The 15986-nt window shown below is 34.5% G+C and overlaps 1 protein-coding gene across 1 annotated transcript in view; it reads left to right on the forward strand.

Moving 5' to 3' along the window:
* The first annotated feature begins 246 nt into the window (after window positions 1-246).
* The window catches only part of LOC122904894 (butyrophilin subfamily 1 member A1-like), a 30443-nt gene continuing 14703 nt past the window's right edge, over window positions 247-15986 (forward strand). Inside the window, exons 1-7 of the mRNA XM_044246240.1 lie at window positions 247-412; window positions 3936-4034; window positions 9790-9813; window positions 10669-10689; window positions 11826-11846; window positions 12187-12213; window positions 13037-13063. Coding sequence (XP_044102175.1) covers window positions 247-412; window positions 3936-4034; window positions 9790-9813; window positions 10669-10689; window positions 11826-11846; window positions 12187-12213; window positions 13037-13063 — 385 coding nt within the window. The remainder of the gene's footprint in view (window positions 413-3935; window positions 4035-9789; window positions 9814-10668; window positions 10690-11825; window positions 11847-12186; window positions 12214-13036; window positions 13064-15986) is intronic.

A 15986-nucleotide genomic window follows, 5' to 3' on the forward strand; every position in this document is an offset into this window, starting at 1 on the left:
TGTTAGAAATTATGTCTCCTGCTCCTGAAAATAGTGACCTTATGAAGAAGAGGTCATGTAGTTTCCAGGGTCTTGTACTTAAAGGAATGTCTCTTATGTGTGCTGTGTGCTCTGCTGTTGTGTTTTGGTTGATTGTCTTTCAGGCTAGTCATCTCCAGAAGCTTTCCTTGCCTGCTGTGGGCAGTGTTTTGTTCCTGGCCTGAATGTGGCAGGTTTTAAATAGGCGTGCTCTGGTTTTGTTGTGACATGAAAATTGACACCATTTCCACCAGAATTGAGGCCCCGCAGAACTCTCTGGTTGAGAAACATGATGGAGGTCGTAGTTTGTGCTGGTCTTCAGAGGTAGAGAGTCACCACACTGGGACTGAGACAAGCTTGACTGAGAAGGGCAGTCCTGCCAGAGTACAAGGAGGTGGGTTTTGGTGAACAAGTTAAGTATTTAAGCAGATGCAAGTCCAGCACTTTGCTGCTTTCTGCAAGTGGCTCTGTGTTTATGCTGAGGTATAGGGGAGGGACAGAGTGACAGCCAGTTTCTTTGTTCTCAGAAATTGTCTCAGTGAATACTGCCTCTCAGAGATAGGATTCAAGAAGGGTGAATAATCTCTCCCCACTATGTGCCCCAGGTGTTATTCAGCTCACCTTTTACATGCTGCCTGTTCCCTAATTTGCCTGTCTTCTCTCCAGAAACAGTGCAATACCTTCAGTGCTCTGTCTTTGTCAAGTCCACCAAACTTTAAAACTCCAGGTTTTTGGTCCCACTGGTTGTAAGAACTCATGAAATTTAGCCTCTTTCATTTGTCAAGCCAAGGGGTTTGGCGAAACTCTCTACTTGTACATTCCACTGTGTGTTTCTTCTTCTTCTTTTTTTTTCCCCCTTTATCGATGGCCACGGCTCCCTCTCCTCCACAGCACCTGCTATTCATTTCTCGCATAAACCATGTCTCTTCACGTACTTTTTCAGTGTGGCTACTTTTCTCCCTTTGGTTAGCTCCAGCAGTCTTCAGGTTTTTTTCTTGGATATTTAGGATGATTTGATAATTATCTAGTTGTGTTTGTGGGATGAGTTGAGTCTATGGTCCTTCCACTCTGCTGCCGTTTTCCCTCCCAAAGTCTTCTATTCTTTTTTCAAGTCCAATTGGTATCTTTATGATCATTGCTTTAAATTCTCCATCAGCCATGATACTTATATCTGTTTCCCTTAGATCTCTGGCCATGGCCTTATCTTATTCTTTCATTTGGGAGAAATTCCTCCATCTTTTTTATTTTGCCTAAGTCTCTGCCTTCTTCCTTGTGTTAGAAAAGCCAGCTATGTTCCTGAAAATAATGGTCTTATGAAGAAGAGGTCATGTAATGTCCTGGGCCTGGTGTTTTAGGATTTGTCTCCAGTGTGTGCTGCATATGCTCTGCAGTTTTGCTCTGACTGTTCTGTCCTTCAGTCAGTAGTCTTCAGAGGCTCTCTTTGCCTGCAGGAGGCACCATTTTGTCCCTAGTCTGAATGTGGTGAATTTTAGCTAGGTGTGTTGTGATCTGTTGGTGAAATTAGACCTGTTACCAATTCCACCAGAACTGAGGCTCTGTGAACTTTTTTGGTTGGAAGACATCATGTGGATAAGTGTGGTGCTGTCTTCTAGGGGGAGTGACTTGTTATCCTGGGACTAAGTCCAGCTTGACCTTGAAGGGAAGTTCCACCAGACTGCAGGGGGCATGTGTCTTGGTGTATGCATGTTAAGCAGCCAATGTTGGCGCTGTGTAATTCCCACATGTGAACATGTGCTTCTGCTGAGGAATGGGAAAGGGAAATGATGCCGGTCAGTACCTTTATTCTGGGAGAGCTTTCTCTGTGAACTATGCCTCTCTGTGACATACTCTGAGAAGAATAAATAATTTACCCACTGTGTACCCCATGTACTCTTCAGATCACTGTTTCCATGCTGCATGTCCATGGACTCTCTGCCTTTTTTCCAAGAGCAGCTTCAATGTTTCCAGAGTCTCCTGGAGTCAAGCCTTCTGACATTTAAAACTTCAGGTTAATCCCCTCTGGTTGAAATTTAGCCACTTGGAATGGAAATATTTCACTTTCTAAGAAAATGGCTATGAGGAAAAATCTGCTTGTTCATTCTCCTCTGTGCTCGTCTCTCTCTTTCATCCTTCTCCACGACCAGAGCTCCTTCCCCTCTATAGCTTTCAGGAACCATTTCCCAGCTAAGCCATATCTCTGTGCTTCCTAACTTCTTCAGTGTGGTCTCTTCTCTACCTTTAGTTGTGGATCTTGTTCTGCTCAGGCCAGCTTCTGGGGTATTTAAGATGATTTGATAGTTACCTAATTATGTTCATAGGTGGGAGCAAGCCTAGGGTCCTCCTAGTCTGTCATTATCTTCCCTCTCTGTTGTTTTCTTTAAGAACTGCTATAGTGTCATTGCATAATGAATACATATAATTCAGTAAAAAAAGAATCCTCACTCCAATATAACTTAAGATGTTTTATTCAAAACCTACTTTGTTGTTCTTTTCTTGTTTTATCATGACTGATATTCCCTGGTAAGAAAACAAAGACAAAATAATCTGTGACTGTGCTGTAATAGTCAAGCTGCTCAAGTGATGTTGTTATAATTGCATCACTGCACTACAGTCTTGATTGCTGCTCCGCATCTTTGTTATTGTTGTGAAAAACATCTATAGACTATACACCAATAAAAATATAGTAATCTGAAGGGGCATGTGCACCCTGATGTTTACAGCAGCAATGTCCACAAGAGCCAAACTATGGAAAGAACCTAGATGTCCATCAACAGATGACTGGATAAAGAGGAAGTAGTATATATATACAATGGAATACTCTGCAGCCATCAAAAGAAATGAGGGGCATCTGGGTGGCTCAGTTGGTTAAGCTACTGCCTTCGGCTCAGGTTATGATTCCAGGGTCCTGGGATTGAGTCCCGCATCGGACTCCCGCTCAGCAGAGAGCCTGCTTCTCTCTCTCCCTCTGCCTGCCACTCTGCTTACTTGTGTTATTTCTCTGTCAAATAAATAAATAAAATCTTTTAAAAAAAGAAATGAAATCTTACCATTTGCAATGATGTTGATGGAACTAGAGGGTATTATGCTGAGTGAAATAAGTCAGAAAAAGACAATTATTATATGATCTCCCTGATATGAGAAATTTGAGAGGCAAAGTGTGGGGGGCTTAGGGGGTAGGGAAGGAAAAAATGAAACAAGAGTGGATCAGGAGGGAGACAGACCATAAGAGACTTTTAATATCACTAAACAAAATGAGGGTTCCTAGGGAGAGGGTGGTTGGGTTATGGACATTGGGGAGGGCATGTGCTATGGTGAATGCTGTGAAGTGTGTAAGCCTGACGATCCACAGAACTGTATCCATGAGGCTAATAATAAATTATATGTCAATTAAAAAAAACATAGCTGAGTTCTGTTGACATTGAAATTCAAATTTCATATTATTTTTACATCACGTGTTTTATTTACAATTTTTTTCAGTGATTTAAAAATGTGAAATCTATCCTGAAATCCCAAGTTTTCCAAAAATACATGCCAGCCTTGATTTGATTTGTAGACCAAAGTATGTCTATATCAGTTTTGGCTTCATAAAGTATAGCAAAGTGGTGAGGAGAGACCTGGAGCTTAACAGAGATTCCCTCATTTACTGTGAGGTGTCCATTCCCAAGAATTCTTCACAACCCATGGGATAAGCATCTCCCTAACCTCTGAGATATTCAATCCCATTCTGTCTTCCAAGTAGCTATTGTGATCTGCTGCTGTGGTGTTTAAGAGTAATGGGATCTCTCAGCTTTATCTTTGAAAATTGAAACTTGGCCAAATACCTATAAGTTATCGGAAGTATAGAAGTATAAAACTTCTATGGCAAAAACAGTTGGTCTGGATGTTAATAAGGAAATTCTCTGGCATTCATTTTTCAGAATTCCACCATGAAGATCGAATAATCACCAATGTTCTCCTATACCTAGGATTTTTCTTCATCGTCATTTTTTTTGTGTGCATGGAATATCATAATCATGGTAAGTTAAAAAACATGTAAAGTCCTGGTATCTTAAGGGTTCACTACTCTCACTGATTTTGACATGGTTCCTGAGCGGTGATTATAACAGAGATAAGTGGAATCTGACCTTCTTATTATAAAAACAGAATTAGAGGTGAGAGATGTGACAGTCTCGCTTTATTGTTTACTTCTCACTTTTTCACATGTACTTCTAATAAACATATTTAGGAGAGATTTTGAAAAACTGCAATTCACCAAGTGTATTATTCCCCAAACTGTAAAGGTTCTGGAAACATGTCTCTAAAATTAACAGTATAAATAATGTTTAACAGGGAAATCTACAGCACTTGAGTTACTTGTAAAATATTTGATTATTTTGATAATTTGTCATCATTTGATAACTCATCTCAACTGTTAGTATTAGAAATAACTGGTTGAAGCTGTAAAGAGTAATATTTGAGCTCTATATAAAGAAAAAGTTTAAAAATAAGACCTTTCTCCTTATTGAGTATTTTTGCAAAGGAAGTCATGAGTTCACTATCACTGATAGCATTTAATGGAAATCTTAATGGTCATATAAAGGACTTGTTTATCTTAATTAGAGAATAGATTCTTATATTAGAGAATGGATCCTCAGTTAGATGGAAGATCAAAAATAATATATTTTATCATAAGTACTGTGAAAGTGTAAGAATGAAGTCCTTAATTTTCAAATAACATTTATGGGGAAATGTTTTTTTCCCATATTTTTCATAATTTTTAGCATTCTTCTGTACAAAAAAATTACCTCCTTAGAAAAATACACTATGCAGTGCCTACAAAATAAAAAATCCTGAACAGATAGAGATATCCAAATAAATAAACTGGGATTTTTTTTCAGTGTTTATAGATGGCAATAAGAATAAATTATTATTAATAAATGAAATCCTATAAAGTATATTTTATTCTGAAAACAAACACACTAGATTTAAATAAATGCTGTTAAATAAAAGCAAGACCAAATTTTAAAAAAATCAATTTAAATGAATATAATATAGTCACCCCAATAATAAAAATATATAGTGGTACAAACAGAAGCAAAATTTGAGTATATATATATATATATATATATATTGCCCTCCTTGGTTAAATTTATTCCTAACTTTTTATTCTTTTATGAACTATTGTTAATGAAATTGTTTTGTTAGTCTCATTTTTGGAAAGTTCATTGCTTGTATATAGGATAAAACCATTTGTATGTTGATCTCATATACTACAGCTTAGCTGAATTTGTTTAGAAAAACTATGAGGGAAACTATGGCCTACCAGAACAGAAGAGCTTTAGGATAACACCTGCCTTACTCTAGGACAAGTAACAACAGTTTTCCCCAACCTCCCAATAGTTTCAGTCTTAGAGAATAACTAAGCTTCCACTTCTAGCTGGCAGCATGAGGCAAAAGGAGGCAGTGCAAGGCTGTGTTAGGTGGCATTCTGTTTTCTTTCCACCCAGGCATCTGTGTATTCTAGCTAAGCTTTCTCCGTATACAGAGTGAGGAGGAGATGTGAGGAGAGATGAGACCATGTTCTGCTTTCTTCAGGAAAGTTATCACTGGGGCAGAGGGGCAAGCTGAATTAGACTTCTGCTAGTAGCCAATGTGGCAGTAATAGTCAGCATTCTATTTCTACCAGTGACCAATAGAGAAGTTCTATATACTCCCACCCTGGAAATACTTGCTGTATATAAACCCAATGACTGTTGGCTAATATGGAAGAATAGATAAGATCTATGGTCTCACATGTGTGAGAATATCCAATGTGTCCAGAATAAAATAAAAAATTCACTCATCATGTCAAGATCAAAGACAATCACCACCTGAATGACAGTGGATAATTGTCAGAAACTAACATTGAGATGACACAACTGTTGGAAGTATCTGGCATGGATGGTAAAGCTGCAATGATAAAAAAGATTCAATGAGCAATTGTAGAAACTCCTGAAACTAAGAACAATGGAAAATTTTAGGAGATAAATAGATTTTACAAATAACCAAAGGAAAATTACAGAACCAGAAATTATGATAACAGAAGTAGAAAAGTTACTTGATGATCTCAATGCATGCTAAATTGAAGATGACAGAAGAAAGAAACTAAACATGAAGATAAATCAATAGAAATTACCTAATCAGGAAATAAGTGAGAGAATAGACACAAGAAGAAACAGAGACCTGGCATGTGTAGACGATATAAAAATAATCCATCATTTTTGTTATCAGAGTCCTCAGAGAAATTACAAAGAGTATGGAGCTAAAAAAATATACATATAGATGAGATAATGGTAAAATGCAAAACTCTACAGATTCAAGATACTGAAATGTCCACAAATGGGAGAAACCTAAAGAAACCCTCAATGAGGTATCACTACACATCTTTTAAAATGACTAAAATTAAAAATTAAACAGACAGAATATCCCAGGAGTGTTGAGAACATGAGGAAACTGGACTTCTAACATTGCTGGTAAGAATATAAAAACAGTACAGCCCTTCTATTCAGTAATAAGGCATTTTCTTATAAAAATGAATATGGTGAGTCAGGTGGTGGGTATTAAGGAGGGCACATATACTCTGGAGCATCGGGTGTTATACATAAACAATGAACCTTGGAACACAACATCAGAAACTAATGATGCAGTGTATGGTGATTAACATAACACAATTTAAAAAATTAAAAAATGAATATGCACTTGCTATACAAATCAACAATCATAAACTTAGGCATTTATTCTAAAGAATAAAGAAATAAAACCTTATGTTCATGTGGAATCTTCAATACAGAACAATTTTACTTATATTAGCAAAAAACTGGAAACAAAACAAATACTCTTCAGTGAATGCAGAGTTAAATAAACTATAATAAATGAGTACACGGGAATACTATTCAGCAATAAAATGCAGCAGAGTATTTATTCATACAACAAATATGGTGGGCTTCAATAGCACTGTGCTTAATGAGAAAAATGTATATCTCAAAAGATTGTGTACTGTATGATTCCATTTGTATGACATGTGAAAACTGACAAAACTATAGAGATGGAGTATAGACTAGTGGCTGCCGGGGACAAAGGAAGAACAGGGGTGGAGACTGAGAATATAAAGAGATTGCCTAAGAGATTGTGGTTGTGGACCAGTTTTATATCTTGATTGTGGTTTCTTGAGTCTATAGATGGGAGAAAATGTATCAACACACACGTGCACATGCACATCAATGCATGCAAAAATGGTGAAACCCGAATGAGGTATGTTGTATAATTAACAGGATTATAACCATGTCAGTTTCTTGGCTTTGATATTTTACTACAGTTATATGAGATGTTTTCTTTCATTAGGGGATCTGGGTAAAGGGTATATAGGGCTCTATATAAAAAACATTAAAAAGAGGGGGAAACTATGATTCCTGTGCTTCATCAGGTAAAATAAAAGAGACTAGAAATAAAAAGAATGAAAATTCTTTTAGACAGACAAATGGAAACTAGGAAAAAATAGTCAAATCAAAATTTTAGAATTGAAAGATACATCTGAAATTTAAATACTACTGCATTAGCACAATAAGAAAATGTAGATAATAAGGAAAAAGACCAGAAAATGGAATTGCCAAAATAAAAAATACAGGAAACAACAAGTCTTGATGAGGATGTAGAGAAAAGGGAACCATCACTCACTATTGGTGGGAATGCAAACTGGTGCAGCCACTCTGGAAAACAGTATGGAGATTCCTCAAAAGTTAAAACTGGAACTATCCTATGACCCAACAATTGTCCTACTGGCTATTTACCCCTAAGAATCCAAAACCACTAATTCAAAAGGATATAAACATAGCTTATATTTCTTGCAGTATTATCTACAACAGACAAATTATGGAAGCAGCCCAAGTCTCCATGGATAGATGAATGGATAAAGAAGAAAAAGAATATATACAAAATAGAATATTATTCAGCCATAAAAAGGAATGAAATCTTGACATTTGCAACAATATGGATGGAGCTAGAGAGTATAATACTAAATGAAATAAGACAACAAAAGACAAATACCATAGGATTTCAGTCATATGTGGAATTTAAGAAACAAAATTAATGAACAAAGTAAAAGAAATACAACTCAAAAAATGGACTCTTAACTATAGAGAACAAATCAAGAGTTACCAGAAAGGAGGTGAGTGGGGGAATAGGTGAAACAGGTGATGGGGATTAAGAGTACACTTATCATGATGAGCACTGAGTAGCTTGTAAAATCATTGAGTCACTATATTAGACACCTGACACCAATATAACTGTGTGTTAATTATATTAGCATTAAAGTAGAAAAAATTAATTTACAAAGGAAAAGTGGAAATATTTACAGTGTGTGTAAGTTTTCTGCATAAAGATATTTGGAAATATTAAAAAAGTTTTTGCACATTAATAAAGAAATTCCCAGGAAGAGAGGAGAAAAATTGGAGCATATAATCTATTTGAAGAAGACTGTCAAAATTCTCTCACACTTGGTAAAAAATGTAAACTTAAAGATGCAAAATGCTTGGCAAAGTATAAGCAGAATAAACTTAAAGAATACCGACATGCCTAGAATTATTTTGATCATAATTTTTGAAAGCCAAATTAAAGAAATAACTCTTGAACTTATCTAAAGTAAAACGAGAAAGGACAAATTATTCGAAACCAGGTGACTTCACACCAGAAATCATAGAAGCAAGAGTAAAATAAAGCAAAGTCATTAAAATACTGAAAGAAAAAACTGTCAACCTACTAGTCTGCATATTCAGTGAAAAGAGACTTCAGCAAAAAGACAAAAGAAAATCTTTAATGCATGGAAAAAAAAAGTCAAGAAAACAAAGACAAGACCAAAAGTAGTTACCAGATTTGTCTCATACGAAATCCTAAAGAAACTTCTGGAACATAAGGGAAATAACAGAAGGAGCAAATGAGAAGAAGGGAAAACATGTGGATAGAAATAAGAGATTGTAAATTCTGAAAATCAAAAATTTCTTCTATTTTGTTTTGAAGATGTGAAAAGGTGTTTTCTCTTCATCCACAAGCAATTTAATTAATGATCAAATAAATTTTGCCCTCTTGAATTCATTTTTATGCTGTATCAATTATTTGAAATAAATAAGCTTAATGAATTTATTCAGAGAAAGGGAGGAAGTTAAAGGGAAATTTATCTCCACCAGAACAGAAAATGTATTACTAAAGGAAACCCTGTCCTGGATTATAGAAAAGCAATGCTTTTGGTACTTTGGCATTTTGTAAAAATAGTTTGCCCCTAAAAGAACTGATATTTGATCCTCTGTACTTTTATTTATGAATTACTTCAATTATTTTAATCAATAGTTCTCATTTGATATGGACATTGGGGAGGGTATGTGCTATGGTGAGTGCTGTGAAGTGTGTAAACCTGGCGATTCACAGACCTGTACCCCTGGGGCTAATACTACATTATATGTTAGTTTAAAAATTTTTTTTAAAAATTCTCATTTGATTTTCAGAGAAAAATAAAAGATGATGAGTTTCAAATCTTAAATCACTTAGAAAGGATATCATTGCAGCAAACTCAGTTTCAGACAATAAAAAGAAAAGGTGTTTGGTATCTTGACATTATACCAAATAAAAGTTTCTTCCTTGTACACCAATCTACTGGTAACTCTATTGTTACACTTGCAATTTGTTTCAGTTTAATATGTAATAAAACTTTCCTGTTTTTTTCTTTTCTGAACTGTCTAAATTTTTGTCTAATCTCTTTTTCAGAGAAAAGGAAGAAAGAAGAGCAAGGTAGCCATTTTATCTTCACATAAGTACAAATCATGCAATTAAATATTTTCAGCTCTTGACTGTATGACAGCAGCCCTGGGCATCTGGCATTGTGTTGAACCAAGGACATTGTCCCCTAGTAAATAAATTGATTTGACCTTCCGTTACTTTATTTGCAGATCACTTCTGTTGCTCTAACTTCAGTTTACTCTTTTGCATAAGCATCATGATATCTGAAGCACTTTCGGTGATCAAATGTGATGCTGCTTGTGAAACATGTATCACAGAGCTTAATGCAGAGAAAGCAGTTAATGAATGTCAGTGGGGATGTTGGGAATGATGGTGACAATGATAGTGATGATGATGGTGATGGTGATGGTGATGATTATTATGACAATGATATCATGCCTACAGAAGACTTCAGGAAATTATTTTGGGAGATGTTAAGTTCAGTCACAAGAAATTTAAAATTATTTTTCTGCTTTCCCATCTCACATAAAACAATGTGGAAACCCATAAGTTTTTCAGTAAAACACCTATAAAATAAATGTAATCTTTTTTTTCTCTGAAGTGGCTAACCTACTCTATACACAACAGGAGAAAAGGTTTTTGTTCATTTTGTTTGTTTCATAATGATTCTTATACGACTTTCTTTTAATTTTTCAAGTGAACCTAGGAAAGAAAATGATAAAAATGTAACAAATATTTACAAAATATATTTCTATTATGTGTGTCATAGTGATTTTCATATTACTCTGTTTTATTTTCAGGTGAACCTATGAAAGAAAATGGTAAAATTTAATGACTATTTACAAAATATGATATTCCTATTGTCTATGTCATAGTGATTTTCATATTATTCTGTTTTATTTTCAGGTGAACCTAGGAAAGAAAATGGTAAAATTTAATGACTATTTACAAAATATGATATTCCTTTCGTCTATGTCATAGTGGTTTTCATATTGCTCTGTTTTGTTTTTAGGTGAACTCAGGAAAAAAAATGGTAAAATTTAATAACTTATTTTCAAGATATGATCTTCTTATACGGATTTTTGCTGCTTTTTCCTTTTCCATTCCCCCTACTTTCTCTCTATAATTTCTCTCATGATTTTCATTCATGTTTATTATATTACTATTTCCCTTCCTGTTTCTTTCTTTCTTATTCTCCCATTAGTTAACTCACTTCTCTCATTCACTCTTAATTTAATGTATTATTTTTCAGCTGTCTCCATGACATTAGCAATAACTTCTTCTAGTGGCTCTGAAATAAGTCAAATCTAATCTGACAATATATTTGAAAGACCTCTCACCATGCTTACTGTGCCTACAACCTGATTCTAAGCAAAACTAAAACTCTTCTAACTATGACACTATTTTATCAAAGAAATGTGCAATAGGTTGTTCCTTATACAGAACAAACACTATTACTCTACCTTTTGACTGAAGCATCAGCTGGCTGGACTAAAAGTGGAGGATTATGGCGTAGTGATTGAGTCTTTAATTTGCAGTTTAACTTACTTAGATTTAAATCTTTGGTTTGTTAACTTACCAACAGAAACTTCACAATGTTGTTCACCCCTTTGATTTTCAGATCTTTATTCTGTAAACAGAGGAATACTACTTCCCCATTATTTTGCTAGCATTCAATTGGGTAATTATATAAAACCATTAAATAATACCTGTCTCAGTGAATGCATTGAATAAATTGTAGCTGTTACCGCACAGTTGATGGATAGTATCACATTGCAGATGATGATATTTATTAGTATCAGCATTCTAAACGATTTCAAAAACAATATATCACTGCGGACTTGGTGAATTTTCTCTTGAATTTCAAATGTAAAATAATTTATCCATGTAAGCATGTGATATATTTTTGTATTGTTTTGTTTCTGGTAAGTGTTCTAAAGAAGTGAGGGCTTTTTAAAAAAACTTTAATTAAAGTAACTTATTTCACATGTTATTCATTTAAGGACCTTTAATTTTTCTTTTCTCTGTGATATTAAAATAGGGTTTTCACTTTTGTATTTCAGGAGAATTGCAAAAGGAAATTGGTAATTGTATTCCAATAGTTAAAATATTTGCAAGATATATTGTGGAAATCCCATGCTTCATTTTATCCTGTTTCTTTACCTCTTTAATTTTGGGTGTTTTTTAATTTTCCTATAGCCTCTCTATATTGTAGTTATCATGTTATGAATGATTTACCTGTTTACCTTGATTAAGTCCTAAAAATCATGTGAGTCATCTTTATTATATCTGTAAGAGATAATTTATAAGGAGCAATGGCTTGACTAATATTATAGTGATAATTAGATTATCAAAGAATGCCTGTCTTTATTTGCATTTTTATCTCCTTAAGAGTCTCAGTCTTCTGTGTACTTTTCCTTTCAGATCAGAGAAGAGCCCAATTTAGGAATGGTAAGTAGCTCAGAAGTTCTTTCATGGCAGTTCTTAAATTCCATAAATAATAACACTCCTAACTCAGCTCTAAACTCTGTTCCCAGAGAGTCAGGCATATTATACCATTGCCTGTATTCACGTTGTAGGAGCATAAATGAAAGAAAATCTGTAGTTATTTAACTCATTTTTCCCTAATTTGGAATATCCTTTTCACTTCATCTCACTTTCTCAATTCTTTATTCCTTCACTCTGTTGTTCCTAATTCCTTCCTTTTCTTCTTCCTTCACCTCTCTTCTTTCCTTCCATTTTTCCCATCCTTCTTATCTATCTTTATCTCAAACTACTCACCTTCCTATCATTACTTCTTCATTTTCTTTTTTTTTAAATATTTTATTTATTTATTTGACAGAGAGAGAGAGATCACAAGAAGGCAGAGCAGCAGGCAGAGAGAGGAGGAAGCAGGCTCCCTGCTGAGCAGAGAGCCCAATGTGGGGCTTGATCCCAGGACCCTGATATCATGGCCTGATCTGAAGGCAGAGGCTTAACCCACTGAGCCACCCAGGTGCCCCACTTCTTCATTTTCTATCTCCCTTATTTCCTTTCTTCTTTTTATTGTTTTTAGTTTGCCTTTTTTTCTGACTTTATATTTTTCCCATACACATACACAACTCAACCATTTTCTAGTTGAAGAAAGGAATGGTCACATGCTTGTGAGGAAGAAAAGCAACAGACAGATAAATATGTCACTGAATGCTTAGAGAATGTCAGTGATGAGGAGAGGAAAAGATATAAGAAGGACCAGGAGAGAGTAATAATATTTCATCATTTTGTTCACCTGCAGACTGGAAGAATGCATCATTGTACCCTGGTGAGTACATTATCCTAACCATGATCATTTTCCCTGCATCTAAGATATGTAACTAAGCTCCCCAATTCTGCAAGATTTCATGCTACCAACTACCACATGACAGAGGAAAAAAAAAGTATTGTACATAACTTCTGTTCCATAGAAAACTTAACAAGAAATATAAATTAATTTTCTTTCCGTCTTTTTCTAGCCTGTGTCTCGTGGGACACTTACAAGTTAGCTAAAGAAGATACTAAGAAATAAAAATAGTATCTTGTCAATTTAATAAATTTCCTTTTTCCTTTATCACAATTAAAGGAAGTTTTATATTTTTGTGAATTAATCCTAACTACTCTTTCAAATAAACATCAAAACATGAAACAGTTTATCAAGCTAGAGAGTATCTTTAATGTGTATACAAATACTCCTGGTTAAGAAGATCTTTAATGTGTATACAAATACTCCTGGTTAAGAAGATCTACTTGGAAAAAAAAAAAAAAGAAGAAGATCTACTTGGAAGATGCCCTTTCAGCAAAGACTTAGACCTAGACTCTTTCATTGTGTAACTTTCCAATATTCTAGATGTCCTTCAAAGACAGTCACAATTTTTTGAGAAAAAGAAATGTGAAGATCACCAAAATCTATAGCGTTTTGTGGCAGGGGTTGACAGGGCATTGACCATGTACACCTACATAGGCCAGTTCTGTAATGTGGTTTCACCTAGGCATAAAGGGAGCTGGGAAAGGTGGTTTAGCTATTTTCCCAGAAAACAGAAAAGCAATGAGTATTGTTAGAGTTTTGCCATCTCTACAAAAAGCTGACTTTCAGGTAACCAAGGATCAATTTAATGCTTCTTTTCCTGTATCTATCTAACTTGGTCTTTTTCAAAAAGAGAAACCAAGGGTCCATGGAGTCATTGCAACTAACTTTAAGGCCAAGATCTCTAGGAGGTGCCCATTTGTCTTCTGTCAGTAGATGTAACTCTTCTGGATATTGAAATCTGTGTACTCATAGACAGGAGTTGTCTGCACCCTTCATTCCATACTTAGACAATGCAATAAAACATGGATAACAATTTATGTTTAAAATAAGGAAGGAGAAAGCACCATAATCATCATTTACCAACAGCAGTAAGAATTTCCACCAGGGATACTGTGAAGGCCCCCTATTCTGAGGGTGGAAGTGTTTTCCTGATTATGTAGATCCTTGTTCTGCTCTTGAGATGTAACTTGCCTCCAGTTTTCCTCAATAGCCCTTGGCTCTCCCCCACTTCAAGTGCATAGTGGCAAAGCACTCTTCTGGCTCGTGCAAATTTATTTCAAAGTGTGCTTTGCATCTTTCATGCTTACAGTGTGTTTTACTTTAAGCTCATTTTTTTTGAGAAAATGTTATTGGATATAATATATATACCATATATCTAATTACGTGTTCACTCATGTTTTGAAAATCAATTCAATGATTTGTTAATACATTTACACAGTTGGGCAACAATCATCAAATCCAGTTTTAGAAGATTTCTATAACCTGGAAAGATCTTTTGTTTCCATTTTCTGCCAGTCCTTTCCCAGGCTCAGGCAATCCCTAGTCTACTTACTCTCTCTTATAGCTTTGCCTTTTGGACATGTATGATTGGCATCATGTAATAAATGGTCTTTCTTTTCTTTTTTTTCCATTTAACATGTTTTTGAGACTCTCCTTTTTGCATGTTTTAGTACTTTGTTCTTTTATATTGCCAGATAGTATTCCATTGTAAGGATATGCCACATTATGCTTATTTATACCCTAGATAATAGGTTTTTAGAATAATTACACTTTATTTTATAGTTTTAAGTTTTAATTTAAATTCTACTTAGTAAAAACATAGTGTAATATTAGTTTCAGAAATAGAATTTAGTGATTTATTCACATATAACACCCCAGGCTCACCACAGCAATTGCCCTCCTTATCACCGATCACCCATTTAGACCATTCCCTGAACCCACCTCCCCTCCAGAAATCCTCAGTTTGTTCTTTGTCATTAAGAGCTTGTTTTATGGTTTCTCTTTCTCTCTTTTTTCTCACCCTATGTTCATCTATTTCATTTCTTAAATTCCACATATGAGAGAGTTCTGGTATTTGTTTTTCTCTGACTGACTGACCTCACTGACACTCTAGCTCCATCCATGTTGTTATAAAATGATAAGATTTTATTCTTTCTTATGGTTGAGTAATATTTCATTATATATATGTGTTTATGTATATTTATAACATTTTGTATACATATATGTATATGTATATATGTATACATATATGCATACATATATGTATACATTTTTACATATATACATACATAATGTATATATGTATACATTTTTGTGTGTGTGTATATATATACACACACACACACCCCACAATTTCTTTACCCATTCAACAGTCAATGAACATATGGGCTCTTTCCATAATTAAGCTATTGTAAATAATGCTGCTATAAACATCGGTATGCATGTGTCCTTTCAAATCAATATTTTTTTTTAACTTTAGTTAAATACTTAGTAGCAAAATTGCTGGATCAGAGGGTAGTTCTATTTTTAACTTTTTGAGGAAACTCCAGACTGTTTTCCAGAGTGAATGCACCAGTTTCCACATTTGAAGCCTTATGAACAATTCTGCTAGGAACATTCACATACACTTCTTTGGTCGAAAATATGTTTTACTTTTTCTTGGTTATAAATTAGGAGTGGGAATTCTAAATCATATGATAAATTTATGTTTAACATGAAATGAAATTGTCAAACTGTTAACCAAAGTGTCTGTACCATTTTACATTTTAGACAACAATACATTACCGCATTTATTATTATCTGTAATTCTCATTATGGTCTTCTTAGTGGATGTGAAGTGTATCTTTTTGTGGTATTGGTTTGACTTTCTCAAATGTAAAATGATGTTGAATATTATTTGATG

The sequence above is a fragment of the Neovison vison genome, chromosome 1 (assembly GCF_020171115.1).
Source record: "Neovison vison isolate M4711 chromosome 1, ASM_NN_V1, whole genome shotgun sequence".
Classification (NCBI taxonomy): domain Eukaryota; kingdom Metazoa; phylum Chordata; class Mammalia; order Carnivora; family Mustelidae; genus Neogale; species Neogale vison.